At 44.9% G+C, this 14,744-nt stretch overlaps 1 protein-coding gene across 1 annotated transcript in view; it reads left to right on the top strand.

The window, feature by feature from the left end:
- The window catches only part of LOXHD1 (lipoxygenase homology PLAT domains 1), a 133,605-nt gene that overhangs the window by 64,490 nt on the left and 54,371 nt on the right, over nucleotides 1–14,744 (top strand). The window contains 4 exon segments of the mRNA XM_056514604.1: nucleotides 158–262; nucleotides 976–1,104; nucleotides 6,342–6,523; nucleotides 10,627–10,743. Of these exon segments, the coding sequence (XP_056370579.1) occupies nucleotides 158–262; nucleotides 976–1,104; nucleotides 6,342–6,523; nucleotides 10,627–10,743 (533 nt within the window).

The following is a 14,744-nucleotide window of genomic DNA, read 5'->3' as shown; positions in this document are numbered from 1 at the left end:
GATAACTCAGCTCACCTCAAGGGCTACCAGAGCATAGAACAGGAATCAGAAATTACAGCAAATTTCAGTCAAAACAAAACTCAAACCCAGCACACATTTATGCAAGGAAAAGTAGAGTTAACTCCTGGTCAGAACTCACACTTTTTTTATCTGGCAGCTAAATCAACAACATACACTGTGAAAGTGAAAACTGGGGACAAGAAGAATGCTGGGACAGATGCCAATGTTTTCATCATACTCTATGGAAATAAAGATGATACAGGTATGGCTTCAAATGCTGGAAAAGGATAGCAACTCCCTGTTTGATACCTGAAAAGACAGGCCATGGTTTCTTTTCATTTCCTCAATACCCACTTCTCAGTCCTTTTAGTGCAACTTCGCAGTCGGTGCACACATCGTGGTAACTTGGAGCTGGGCACCAGCTGCTGTAAATCACTGCCAAACTTTGCAATGCTGATTTGCACCAGCTGCTGGTCTAAAGGTTTTAATTTCAATTATAGAAACAGCACAGTTGACTGGAACTACATTATTGAGTAGTGAATGCACTGGATGATTTGCTTTCCTCAGCAATGAATCAGCATGCTCCTGAAACCCAACCCTCCTCTGCCTCTTTGAGTGGCCCAGAAGTATTTAATCAGCTGATGAGCAAATCCTCTTGGAAGCAGCTGAGCTGTGTGTGCAGTGGCTGGGGTGCCTGTGAGAGTGACAGGGAACTGATGGGTAGCACTGATTTCTTTAGCTGCCAGCACAGCACGACAGCATCATCCCTGTTGCACTGCCAGAGGATCATCCAAGGAAGGAATTCTGTATATTTTGGGTGTTGATACAGACTTGGGCTCAGGGGGAGGGACAAAGCTCAGATCTTGAGATGAAAAGCCAATTTTTGCATTTTAGCCCTTCCCTCGTTCCACTGTTGACATTCCCAGAGGATTTGTTTCACATGCTGAACAATGTCCTTTTGCATCGCCACAACAGGGATAGTCAGCCTAAAGGCCTCAAAGATTAACAAGAACAAATTTGAGAGTGGGAAGGTAGATGAGTTTACAGTGGAGTCTGTGGACATTGGAGACCTGAAAAAAATCAAGATAGGCCATGACAATAAAGGTAAGATAATCTGCTTTGTAATGCAGTGTTTCTAGTGCACTGGGCGCATTGCTGTATAAAATAACCTGCCTCCAAGACCCCAAATGTAATTTACCTTTTGGTGACAGATCCTTGCTGTCACTTTGGCTGTTGCTGCTACTATCTTTGCTGCTGATTCCATTCCCATGGGACACTAGGAGCTCAGTGGTGTCAACTCGCAGGTAGCTTTGCACCCTCTCCCTCTGCAAGTCTTTATAGTTCTACAGCCACATCTTTAGGGAGATTTCATAGATATCACTACACCCAGTATTTGTTTTTATTGCATGGCACCCATAGACATCTTTATTAAGTTTTTAGTGGTATTTTGAACATCAAGCCTTGCCTGCTTTTTAGACAGAATTCTGTGTATCTGCTACAAACTAGGGAGGCAGTGGAGCTATGCATGGATCTCTTCTCCTATGGGTCACCAAGGCACAGGTTTGTTAATAACTGCTCTGTGTTATGAAAGAGGCCAATTGATAAAAGTGATGCAGTAATTAACATTTCCACGTGCACATCTTTAGCCTGACACTTATAGAAATGTGAAGCACTTTACCTCAGTCCTGGGCAATTGCATCCAACCATCTTTACACCATATATTCTACATTCCCTTTGGCAAAAGACAGAAAGATTTATTTCCCAGAGCTCTGGCGTGCAGTGATTCATTTGCTGTTGTCTGCAGAGGCTTTGTGGGTTATTCACTGTTATCTCTGCACCACAGGTAATTCAACTGGCTGGTTTCTGGAATGGGTGGAGATTGATGCCCCATCCCTGGGACAGTGCCTCAAGTTCCCGTGTGGCCGCTGGCTGGATAAATTGGAGGATGATGGAGCCACTGAGAGAATTATCTTCCCTGCAGAACTGCAGACAGTAGAGTACATCCCATGTGAGCGCAATGACATTTCCCCAGCATACACCCCTCATTACAGAAGATAAAATCTCACTGCCTCATGCAGTTTTATAGGTTTTGCCTCTCCCTTGAACTGGCTTTGGAAAATTTATAAGTAGATCACATGCCAGCTATTCAAATTACTGCAAGAAGGTTCCTCTGGATGCAGTAGATTAACATTTACTGTATTTGCCAAATCAGAGAATCATTAGAAGTCATATGGATGTGGATGATTGTCTTTTTCTTCCTATTTCCCCATCCCCTCCAAGTCCTCTGCTCATTCCAAGCTGTCTTCCTTGTCTCCAGTTTCCCTTTGATCTTGCTCCATTCTAATATTGCCATTTCTGTTGCCAAAGCAGACACTCTGGTCTTGTTTCCAAGTCTTAGTTCTGCCAGTGCCTTTGGCACTGCACACCCATCTCTTGCTGAAAGACCCTCTTACAGAGTTTCTTTAGAGTTTCTTTAGAGTTAAGAGTTTCTTTAGCTTTTCTAGAAGTGTTGCACCAGTCTGCCTCTTTTAGTCTTCTCCAATTTTTCCTTACTCTTCCCTCCCCTCCAAATTAATGTTTTGAGTAAACATTACCCCAACTCAGCTCCTTCTGAGTACAAGCTCAAGTCTGCTATGGCAGCTCAAACTCTTTAGTTCTGGAAACTTATTTACCTGTTTCAGAACACTGAGGATCAGATAGCTTGGTTTTCCTGAAATAAATTAAACATTTTGCTTACTTTGCAGCCCTCTCCCTTCTCAAGCCCCTCTCTCTTAAGCATCTTTGACAGTGTGCAGAGAGCAGCCCTTGAGCTGTATTTGACTTGTGTCTCTCTGATCTGCTTCAAGTGGTTGATAAATTCTGCTCACCATTAGGGTGCTGTCAGAACCACGTTTTCCTTACATTGGCTCGGATGTCACAGTGATGAGGGATGAGGTCTGACACCTGAGAGTTGATTTCCTGACAGGTTCTTCCTTGGTCATTCATGAGAAGAGCTAAAAAATTTCGCACTGAGGTTATCTCCCCTCTCATCCCCAGTGAATGCAGTGAAGGCATCAAACGTCTTACTGCTTGCAGTTTTTTATTTAAATATCAAAATTTAGAGCTGCCCATACTACATTTATCTGCCTTAGTTTCCTTTTTCACAAATAGTTGTGGGAATAACCACACAGAAGGCCATCAGCTGGTTTTGCCTCTTTTTTTTATTATTATGAAGACAGTGGTCCATGTTGAAGGTCTCTCCCATGTCCAGAGCTCTATACCCTGCAGTCTGAAAGCTGAAATAATTTCTTCTCAGAGGATCTGCCACTGTCATGTCTTTGTGCTTCACCCATTCTTTGACCAAGGTATTTTAATTTCTGATGTCTAACTTTCTTTATCCAAACTTTCTGGAACAGAAAAAAGGATTCTCTTTGCTCCCTTCTGCACTTTTGTCAGCCCAATGGAAGAAAAAGTAGATCCACAGAATTGAAAGTGACTTTAAAGCTCATCCAGTCCCACTCCCTGGCATGGGTAGGGACACCTTCCACTGTCCCAGGCTGCTCCAATTCCCATCCAGCCTGGCCTTGGGCACTGCCAGGGATCCAGGGGCAGCCACAGCTGCTCTGGGCACCCTGTGCCAGGGCCTGCCCACCCTCCCACCAGCAATTCCTTCCCAATATCCCATCCAGCCCTGCCCTCTGGCACTGGGAGCCATTGCCTGTGTCCTGTCCCTGCATGCCTTGTCCCCAGTCCCTGTGCAGCTCTCCTGGAGCCCCTTCAGGCCCTGGCAGGGGCTCTGAGCTCTCCCTGGAGCTTCTCTTGTGCAGCTGAGCACCCCCAGCTCTGCCAGCCTGGCTCCAGAGCAGAGGGGCTCCAGCCCTGCAGCATCTCTGTGCCTCCTCTGGACTCCCTCCAGCACATCCACATCCTCTTTAGGTTGGGGATCCCAGAGCTGGATACGTTATTCCATGTCTTTGTGTCTGAAAAAATAAATTCATTAATAGAGGCAGTGATACCTTTTACAGGAGTGAATATAACCCAGACCCAATACATGCTTCTCTTCTGTTTTCCCCATGTTATCCCAATCAATATATATTTTGATGCAGAAGTTGGCTATATAGCTTATTAACAGCTCTGAATATTTCAATGATGCAGGAGCTTCTGCCATGCTGTGCCTTTGAGCACACAGATTGTGTTATCCTGTTTTTTGTCAGCAGTCCACATCCAGCCTTTGGAAGCAGTCAGCCTCTCTGGCAAACAGTTTGCACCAGGCCCACTGTCAGCTTAGGCTTTTTCACCACTTGAACCACCCCACTGTGCTGTTTACCACATTCTGGTTTCCTAACAATTAACCTGTGGGTTTCAGATTGCCAGAGGTAACTAAACCAGCTCGAATTGTTTTATGATGACTCGTGCCAGAATTGTTTCACGGTGAAAACATGTCATCCACAGCCCAATTAAAATCATCCCTGTGGGGATGCAGCTTTAAAAGTGCCATGTAAATGAAATGGGCATCTGACAGCTGAAAGTTGTGCTGCTGGTGACCTTGTTAGGGCACTGCTTTGCTGATTCAGTTCTAAGCTGATGTTAATATTCAAGCAACAAGAGCAAGTGCTATGGCCTTCAGCAGAGAGGATAATTTTTAATTCATAACACATAGTATGTGATTTTTTTTTTCATTTTTGATATCCAGGATTTTTTTTTCCACCTTCTTCTGGAGAAATTTTTCCAGTTTACTTGCAGCACAGCAGAGAGGATTTCACTGGGTTGGGCAGGGAGAATATGGAGTATCTCCAGGCTGACTCTCTGTAGAAGAAAACTTCATCTGTGGCCTCCTAAGAGCTGTATTTAGAGAGCCTGAGCTTTTAAAGAATGATTAGTCTCTTACACGGATAATCAGAGTTACTCCAACAGTAACAGAGGTGGGGCTGGGAGCCTTTTCCCTACCCTAACACAGATGATGGGTCTGAAACACAGTGCAAGCTGCTCTGATGTAAAGACCAAAAACTACTGAAGATGTGGCAGAGCAGGAGGATGAGAATGACAGCTGAGAAGATTGTAGAGAGGGATGGGAAAGGATGGAAGGTTTTTAGGGATGTATGGGAGAGGGATGGCCGGGAGCAGATGGTGGCAGGATCCTGGTGTTGAAGGCTGTGCTTATGGACAGTGGGACTGAGGAAAGTGTCTTCCTGAGGCAGGACAGGTCCCTGCAGCTGTTCAGGGATGCCCAGGCCTTACCTGGAGTTTTTATTTCAGAAAGGATTTAAAGGGGTTTGGGACAGGATAACCTTGCCAGATGGCAGACCTGACATGCGCCCGTGGCAGTGGGGTGTCTGAATTGCCATCATGGCTATTTGGTCATCCAGAGGGTGGATTTGGGGAGTGATTCAGCTAATCCCAAGGAAAATGCCTTCATTCCTTAATTAAGTGTTTCTTCTTTCTTGATTACACCTGGAGATGTATACACATGTCTGATGAGCAGGCATCTTAACCTGTTTCTTACTCTGTGAGCTAAACCCACCTCACCCTGAAAACTGAGGATATATTCAGCAAGTCCATAGCAGAGCCAGGAACAGCCCTGTTCCCATATTCCTGGGTCAGCCTTATTCCTGAGCAAGTCTGAGTCATAATCCAGCAGGACTCAGGACTGAGAAGCTGTGAAGATAGAATAGAACAAAAGGAGGCATCAGATTTTGGGGTCATGGGACACTCTGGAGAAACCACAGGAAAAGGATAGGAGAGTATTTATGGTATTGAACACTACTGTTCTGCATTCACCATGGGTCTGGGTTGTAATTTAACCTGTTTGACTCAGTGTTTCAGGGGAGGTGGTACCAGCTGAAAAATGGAACAGAGGCATTATTAACTTCCTTGTGATGGATTTTTCTCATATGTTTAGTAATGGAAATATTAGGACTTTTTGATCAATAATACTATCTTGAATATTTTTCACTGCCTCCAGTTGTCTTAACTTCATCCATCTTCCTAAATGCTCAAAAATTTGTGAATTCATGTTTTGCTTTGACTTGAGCTGTTGAAATAAATCTTGTTTTAGTAATTTTGGATGGGCAGGTGTACTGAATGTCATCTGATTAACCTAAAAACTCATTACATGAACACATATCAAGGTTGATTTGCCTTATAAAGGAAAGGAATTTCCTTATGAAAGGGAAATTCCTTTGGATTCCAATAAGACTGACCAACTTGATAATTTAACTGACCACAACTGTGTGATTGCTTCTTTCATTGTTGAAATTTAGAACTCATTTTTTGTTTCATTAATTTTTTTCCTTAGGAGCATTGCTATGCTGGCTCCTAACTCCTTTTGGCTTGTTTCTGTTTTCTGTCATTTCCTAAACCAGTTGTTCCTTACGAGATCACAGTGTACACCAGTGATATTTTTGGAGCTGGCACGGATGCAGATGTCTTCATTGTTCTTTATGGAAGTGATGGGATTTGCACTCAGCAAAAATCCCTGTGCCTCAACAAGAGAGAGCAAAGGATGTATTTTGAAAGGAATTCGGTGAATCAGTTCATCGTGGAGGTAAGATGGAAGCATGGGGAGCCTTGGGGAGCATGAAATGGTCAGGAATAGACACCCTCAGTCCTCTCTGCTCTTGTGCTGTGAAGCCATCAGATTTATCTCATCAACACAAAGTGCTTCAATGCCTGAGATAAGTCATGGAAAGGTGTGTGAGGTCACAAAATGAGACCAAAATTTTGGTAAAGCTGGCCCTTTCCCAAAAGAGAAAGGTCAGGTCAGCCCCTGCCCCTCCCTCCTCTCAGCTCCACTGGATCAAGGATGTGTTTCCAGGCTCAGGAGGGGACAGAGGTCATTTCCAAAATGACAGCAGGAGTGGAAATCTTGAGCAGGATGTGCCAGCCCTGCTCTGCTCCTCTCTGGTCTCACCCACCTCAGTCTCTGCTGCTCTGCTCTGGGCTGGGGCAGCCCCACCCCGAGTGCTGAGGGCACTTTTGGTGCCACAATAGAAGAAGAGACATGAAGATGTTGGAGAGGGTCCAAAGGAGGCCACAGGATGGAGATGGGCCTTGAGGGGAAGCTGTGAGGGGCAGCTGAGGGCACTTGGTCTGTTCAGCTGGAGGAGAAGAGACTGACAGGAGACCTCATCACAATTCCACCTTCCTCATGAGAGGAAGAGGAGGGGCAGGAACAGATCTCTGCACACTCATCAGCAGACAGGACTTGAGAAACAGCATGAAGGGCAGGTTTAGGTGGGATTTCAGGAAAGGTTCTTCCCCAGAGGGTTTGGGGCACTGCCCAGGCTCCCCAAGAATGGGCACAGCCCCGAGGCTGCCAGAGCTCCAGGAGAGTTTGGACACTGCTCCAGGGATGCACAGGGTGGGATTTGGGGGTGTCTGTGCAGGGCCAGGGGCTGGGCTGGATGATCCCTGTGGGTCCCTTCCAGCTCAGGGTGTTCTGTGATTCTCCTGCAGTTTGTAACAGAAGCATAATGCTTTTTATTCTGTACCCTCAGGCAGAGAAACCATTTCTTTCCTGTAGACAATGTGATTTTTGAATACCCAGGCAAACTTTTTGAAAGATCTTAACGAGTATTTCCTGAAGTGTTTGAACAACTGTATGCAAATAGTAAACCAGAGCACATCAAAGAGTGAGCTCATTTACATCCACAGAATTAAGCAATTCCTACTCACAGTATATTCCCACTGCTGAGAATTTGTAAGAGGCAAAAAATACAGGCAGACCTGCTCTAGCTCATCCTGTTGATGCTGCTTCATGCCCTTACCTTCCCTTCCTGGTTGCGCCAGTGCTGACTTCATAGAGGATGTTACAGCTTCCCTCTGTTTTGAGTCTGGCTTGTTTTTGTAATTGAAGGGAAATTTTAAACCAATTCTTTTTACAAGTTGAAATACTTGCAGCCCACATTGTTGTTATATGTCATGAATCATAAAATAAATCCCCAGTGTGATTCCTTTAAAACAAAGAATAAGACTTATTTCAGTGGAGTTTCCACACAATTTTTCATAGTAGAGATTGCATTAATCCACAGGTATAAATCTTAAACTGAGTGCTCTGGTTAAGACTTTATTACATAAGATTTATTTCAATTTTGGTGGAATCTGAAACATCAGTACTCTTCTTAGATTAAGTGAGAGAAAATGCAGTGTGTTCTACCAATTTATAACATCATATTAACCTGTCCCCAAACTTCATTCTCAGTTCACCAGTTCCTCTTTCTGCAGGAGATGGGAAGAAAGCAAAATATATTTTTCTTTCACCTGCTTGCATAGAGCCATAATTTGGAGTTCAACAGACCTTAAAAACTATTTGGGGGGTTTCAGAAAACATAAACTGGGAATTGTCTGTTTGCTTTGTGGTTTTACCTGCCTCTATCATTTCGTATTTTGCAAAAGAGGCACAGGACATTAAAGAACTGCTCTTAGCTGTGCTTCCAGGTGATGATTTGCTGGAGATGCCTACAGCAGGGTAAAACCCACTTCTTCTTTAACATGGATCTTGACTGCTCAAGCATCATTTTATTGCTATGTATTGATTAAAAGTCTCATTGAAAGATTACTATTTGGACAGGACAAAAGAGGAAAAATAATTTTTCCCTAATGTATGCTTGTGTGCATGTGTGTGAGTTTTAGAGATGAGTTTGGATCGTTTAATTATTTTGCAGTGAATCTTGTGCTGTCTAAATTTGGAGCAGGGCTGATGGAGCCAAACCCAGCTTGTTCAGAGTGGGGATTCCTGGGGTAGTGCAGCCTTGCTGACTTATGGAGCCTTCTAAAACCACTGCTGTCTTTCATTCTGTATGGCTGGGGAGAGAAGGGAGTAGTCTCCAGTGATGCAAATTGATATGCTCCATTTTATCACATTTTCCAAGAAAATAAGACTCTAAGGCCCCAAGGACAGAAGGAAAGTTCCGTGTGCTACAGGCAAGGGTTTGAAACCAGCCTTGGGTGTTTGAAGGTCAGCTATGCACTGGAATAACCAAAAGCTAATGCTTAGGAGCAAATTTCAATTTTTTCCTGTTCAAGTCTTTGAAAGGGAAGTGAATTAAATGCAATGCACTAGTAACAAATTAATCAATTTATAAGGTGAGGCATAAAAACCCAGTATCAACTTCATAAGGTAGTCATCCTGTTGGCTTTCTGAGAATGGCATTAGTATTCTGTGTCAGAAGAGGAGAGATAATATAAAATGCCAGGCTGTTTGTATAGTACTTTGACCTCAAAGTTCTTCTTCCAGTATTAAGAGAGTGCACACAAGTGTTTGAAAAAGAAAGTGATTTAAAAAGAGCAATTTAGGATGCAGCTGCACTGCAGTTTCATAGAATCAGAGAATCAGTTAGGCTGAAAAAGACCTGTGAGATCAATCCCAGCCTATAACCAATCCCACCTTGTCAACAGAGTAGAGCACTGAGCCCCAGCCAGTCATTCCTTGGAGACCTTCAGGCACAGTGGCTATACCACCTCCCTGGGCAGCCTTTTTCAATGTCTAATCGTCCCTTCTGTGAAGAACTTCTTCCTAATGTCCAAACTAATCCTCCCCACAGCTTAGGACTGTGTTCTCCTCCTCCTGTCCCTGTTCCCTGGGATAAGATCCCAAATCCCCCCGGCTGTCCCCTCCTGTCAGGGAGTTGTGCAGAGCCACAAGGTCCCCCCTGAGCCTCCTTTTCTCCAGGCTCAGCCCCTTTCCAGCTCCCTCAGCCTCTCCTGGGGCTCCAGCCCCTTCTCTGGACACGCTCCATCCCTTCCATGTCCTTCTTGAATTGAGGGATCCAGAACTGGACACTGCACTCGAGGTGCTGCCTTTGCAGTGCCAAGTACAAGGAGAATTTTCAGGCAATTGCCTTCATTCCCACTCATGCAGAGAAACAGGATTGTGCCTGTACAAACAGACCTGTCTCATGTGGTGGGCAATTTGTGCAGAGCAAGGTTTTCTCCATTTTGGAGCAGAAGTCCAGGGGAAACTTTTAGCCAAAATGCGAATTAGGGCATAACTCCAGAGGAGGCACGGAGATGCTGCAGGGCTGGAGCCCCTCTGCTCTGGAGCCAGGCTGGCAGAGCTGGGGGTGCTCAGCTGCACAAGAGAAGCTCCAGGGAGAGCTCAGAGCCCCTGCCAGGGCCTGAAGTGAACTTATATAAAAGAGGGTGAGAGACTTTTTATATAGACAAATAGTTGATAGAAAAAGGGGCAATGGTATTAAACTGCCAGAAGGCAGGGTTAGATGGGATACTGGGAAGAAATTATTCCCTGTGAGGGTGATGAGGCCCTGGCACAGGTTTATCAGAGAAGCTGTGGTTGTTCCATCTCTGGAATTCTTCAAGGACAGGGCTTGGAACACCCTGATCTAGTGGAAGGTGTCCCTGCCCGTGGCTGGAAGGTCTGGATGATTTTTATGGTCCCTTTGAATGAAAACCATTCTAAGATTTTATTTCATGATTCTACAATTGACATCAGCACTAATATATTCCCCCCCCCCCCAGGACTTCAAACCCCCTGAAATGAAACATGAGATAAGGTAAAGAATTTTTGTCTCAAAAGTCACCACCTGCTCATGCCGTAATATTTCACTTTTTAAATTTTTTTTTTTTTTAGTTTTTGTTTTGTTTTGGTGCTGTTTGGTGGTGTTTGCTTGTTTGTTTGCTGTTGTGCAGCTGGAGGACGTGGGCGACATCATCGAGAAGATCCGCATAGGACACAAGGGCGGGGGGCTGAACTCGGGCTGGCACTTGGACCGTGTCACCATTCGGAGGCTGCTGCCAAATGGGAAGGTAGGCTGTGGACCCCAGCACACCCCCAGGAGCCACTTCCACCCCCCAGACTGCATCTTCTGTGTACAAAGTGATTAACAGCAGAAAATGACTCCCCCGAAGAGCGATGCGCGCTAAGCGAACGTGCTGGAGCCTGGGGATCTGGGGACAACAAACATGTGTTACCATGTTTTGTTCTTCAAATGGTGATGATAAGGCTCTGCAATAATTGCTTTTTTAAAGCTTCTTGTTCTCGTGTGCAGCGCTGTTTTGAGGGATCACAAGGAAGGAAGTGGAAAGTGGGTGTACTATTTCAAAATTTAAAAAAAAGTATTGTTGCCAAACACTGGCAATTTCATCAGTCCCTTAATTCTGGAAGAATTAATGCAAGGAGACAGTACAAAATGCCTCTCAGTGCAACTCCCTGAGCCATGGTAACAAAGTCAAGTTAGATGACAGGATTTTATGGGGTTTGTGTGGACAAGATTAACACAGTACAGTCAGATTGGTCACCTTGATCCTGTCCATGTAAGAAAGTGTTCCTCAGCCCTGCTTTCAGATGCTGGCTATAGCAACAGGGATGAGTCTGGCTGTGGGGATATTCAAAAGAAAATCACCTCTTCAGGGCCAGTCCAGAATTGGAGCAGTAGCTGCATTGGGGTAGACCTGAGGATTATTCCAAAGGGATGTCAGTTTTTATCTCCCCTCAGGTGACTTCTAATACCAAGATCTAAAACAGCTTCATGGTGAGCCCACATCTCATCTTGCTCCCTCCTTCAAAATTTACAGACTATGCTTTATCCTCTTTGCTACACAATCAACTCACACATCTTCCTTGAACCCTCCTCACCACTGAATCATGGAATTGTTTAGGTTGAAAAAGAACTCCAAGACCAAGTCCAACCCTTCCCCCAGCACTGCCAAGGCCACCACTGTCCCACGTCCCCAAGGGCCACATCCACACAGCTTTTAGATCTCTCCAGGGACAGGGACTTCTCTAGTGTCCTGGGCAGCTGTGCCAGGGCTGGATAGCCCTTCCTGGGAAGAAATTTTTCCAATATCCAGTCTAAATCTTCCCTGGTGCCCCTTGAGGCCATTTCCTCTCCTCCTATCCCTTTTTTCCTGGGAGCAGACCCTAACCCCTACCTGGCTCCAACCTCCTGTCAGGGAGTTGTGCAGAGTGAGAAGGTCCCCTCTTGTGTGCCTTTTCCATCCTCCTGAACAAGCTTCTTCACAAGTCAATACCCTTGGATTGTTCCTCTTTGCCAGTCTGACATTAACAGACTCTCTGTATTGCCTAACCCTTGCCTAGCCTCGTCAAGTTAATAAACAGGCATACATTGTTTTCAGAGATTCTGCTATTGGTCACAGGCTGGAGAAGATGGAGAGGGGGACACCCAGATGTGTGGAAACCAAGGGGAAAGGGATTCCTGGGCTGCCTCATACACTGAGCACGTTGGGAAGTGCCTGGGAGCTCTGTCCTGGGCGCTCCTCAGTTTGCCAAGAGGGAGGCTCAGGGCTGCACCCCCTCCTCAGTCACTGCAGCAGCTCTGAAGGGCAGGTGGGGAGAAACCTGAAGGTGGATGAAGGGAGGAAAGCCCTGAGCGACTTGGGAATGGAGAGATTTACAATTCTGCTGATCTTTTGATTATGGCATGGGAAAAAAGAAGAAAGCAGAGCGCTGCATGATGCCGCTGATCAGCCGCAGGATATTATGACCTGCCACAGGATAGCAATATGCTGCCAGCGCTTCTAAAAGCTGTGCTACCTGATTAGACTGCTAAGATGTGTCTAGATGTATCTGTAGAGCTGCAAAAGAAAAATGAGGTCAGTAACTTTTCAGATTAAATTGAAAGCGCTAGGGTAGGAAACTAGGATTGTTGCGCGCTGAAAAAACCATCTTGGCATGCCAATTATACTTGATAATTATATTTCATTTGTTACCACTTGGAGAAGGGAAAAGCACTGACTTTTAGCACACTTCTAGCTTTGGTCCAGACTCAAGCTCTAATGAAACAAATTCTGTTCAGGGCTGCGAGAGGATTTTACTGTTGGTGATATAAACCAGTGCACTTTACATCGCTTAAATATTAACACAATCACTAACAGGGAAACCCCAGTAAAAACCGTGGCAATGGCACGGTGATTATCAATAATGACACAATTAACTCTTGCAGTAAGTGCACATTATGCCCCACTGTGCTGTCACTGAGTCCCTAGATATCTCATTACCAAATAAACAGTGTTTGCATGGGTGGCACATACAGCCAGCTGTATGAATGCTCAGGAGCTGCTGAAAGCTTCAGTGAGGAATGTGCCTGAAGTGGGATCTCTATCAGGAGGAGAGAGCTCCAGCACTGGAGCATCGTTCTGGAAAGCCCCCTCTTCCCAGCCTGCAGGTGTGGAGATAAGCAGCGTTCATGGGAGATAATGCAGGTTAAGTCATCAGACAGCCAGTGCAGAAACGAGGGGCCAGGAATTATTAGGTGCTGTGCTCTGCTTGAACAGCACAAACAGCACTTGTAAGTGAAAGATGTGAAATCACCTGAAGTGCTGCTGGTTTTCTTTGACACCATTTTGTCCTCATGGAGTTAAACATCTCTGTCTGGGGTTAAACAGCAGTGCTGCGGGAGCAGCAGAGGGGAGGAGAAAATGGTGTTTCATTAACAGCAGAAGGTTTGGGCTGTGCAGTGTGATTCTGCTGCAGACTCAAAACAGTCTCACCAGCCCCTTGGAGGGGTTCTTCTCTCACAGACCAGCTTCCCTGGGGTCTTTGTGTGGTGACACTGTGACCTGTTCATTCCAGGTCAGCTGTGATCAGAGTGCACATCTGCTCTTGGGTGCACAAGCTATTCCTCCCCAGTGATGGTGTCAGAGAGGGCAGGACCTGCAGTTCCAGGCAGCACAGCTCTGTAACAAACAGTGACAGCAATGCTCAAGATTGCTACACTGAGATCTATTCCTTTCCCTTACCATATATTAGTTTTTTAGTATTTAAATAGTAAAAGTAGTGAAGAAAAGGCTCTGTTTTGGCTTGATAAGTAATCATAGCAGAGTAATTTAGGTGGGAATTATTCATAAAGGATGTCTACAAGAGAGCTGGAAAGGGACTTTGGACAAGGGATGGAGGGACAGGACAGGGGGAATGGCTTCACACTGACAGAGGGCAGGGTATTAGATATTGGAAAGAAATTCTTGACTGTGAGGGGGGTGAGACCCTGGCACAGGTTTGTCAGAGCAGCTGTGGCTGCCCCTGGATCCCTGGAAGTATCCAAGGCCAGGTTTGGAACCAGATGATCTTTAGGATTCCCTCCAACCCAAACCCTTCTGGTATCCTGTTAACATCCACTGGTATGTTATATGTGAAAATGATACCACACAGTATGCTGGAAAGAGAGCAGGAAACCCCTGTGCAGGGTGAGAGATAAATGATGAGCTTGTCACTAAAGAAAGGGCCTTTTATTTTTTTTCTGTATTTATTTACTGTGAGATTAAAACTGATTTCCTTTTTATTTTTTTTTTTTCTTCTATTCAGACTTGTGGCCTCTGTATCTTGCATGGTGGCTCATGCTCCTCTCTTCATGGAGTCATAGCCTGGGGTGCCCAGTATGCAGAAAGCTGCCTGCATCTTACCATCTTGGAGGCCTTATGGGAGTCTGTTCTTAATGAATAGTCTGGGATTAATTTTGTTTACCAAGTGGAAAACACATGCTCTATTGTTTTTGTCTGTTTGATGATATAAATCATATTTGTTTCCACCAAAGTGAAGTCAAAACAAAAGATCAAAAATTAAATCAGTATTTTTCTCCTCTTACTGCATGTATGGGAGTTGCCTGGGACCCAGCTTGAGTCACAGAATTATAGGCGAAATCATGAAGTATTGAACTCAGGAAAAAAAATTAGGGAAAAAAAATAAAATAAAATAAAGCACACTATTGGCTTCAAAGAAAATGCTGCCTGAATAAGGGTTGAGGAGGAATTGCAGAGTCTCAGTAAAGCATGGCTTCAGCAGGAATGGTGCA

Source organism: Oenanthe melanoleuca, chromosome Z, assembly GCF_029582105.1.
Source record: "Oenanthe melanoleuca isolate GR-GAL-2019-014 chromosome Z, OMel1.0, whole genome shotgun sequence".
In the NCBI taxonomy this organism is placed as follows: Eukaryota; Metazoa; Chordata; class Aves; order Passeriformes; family Muscicapidae; genus Oenanthe; species Oenanthe melanoleuca.
This window is presented reverse-complemented; position numbering and strand designations above follow the sequence as displayed.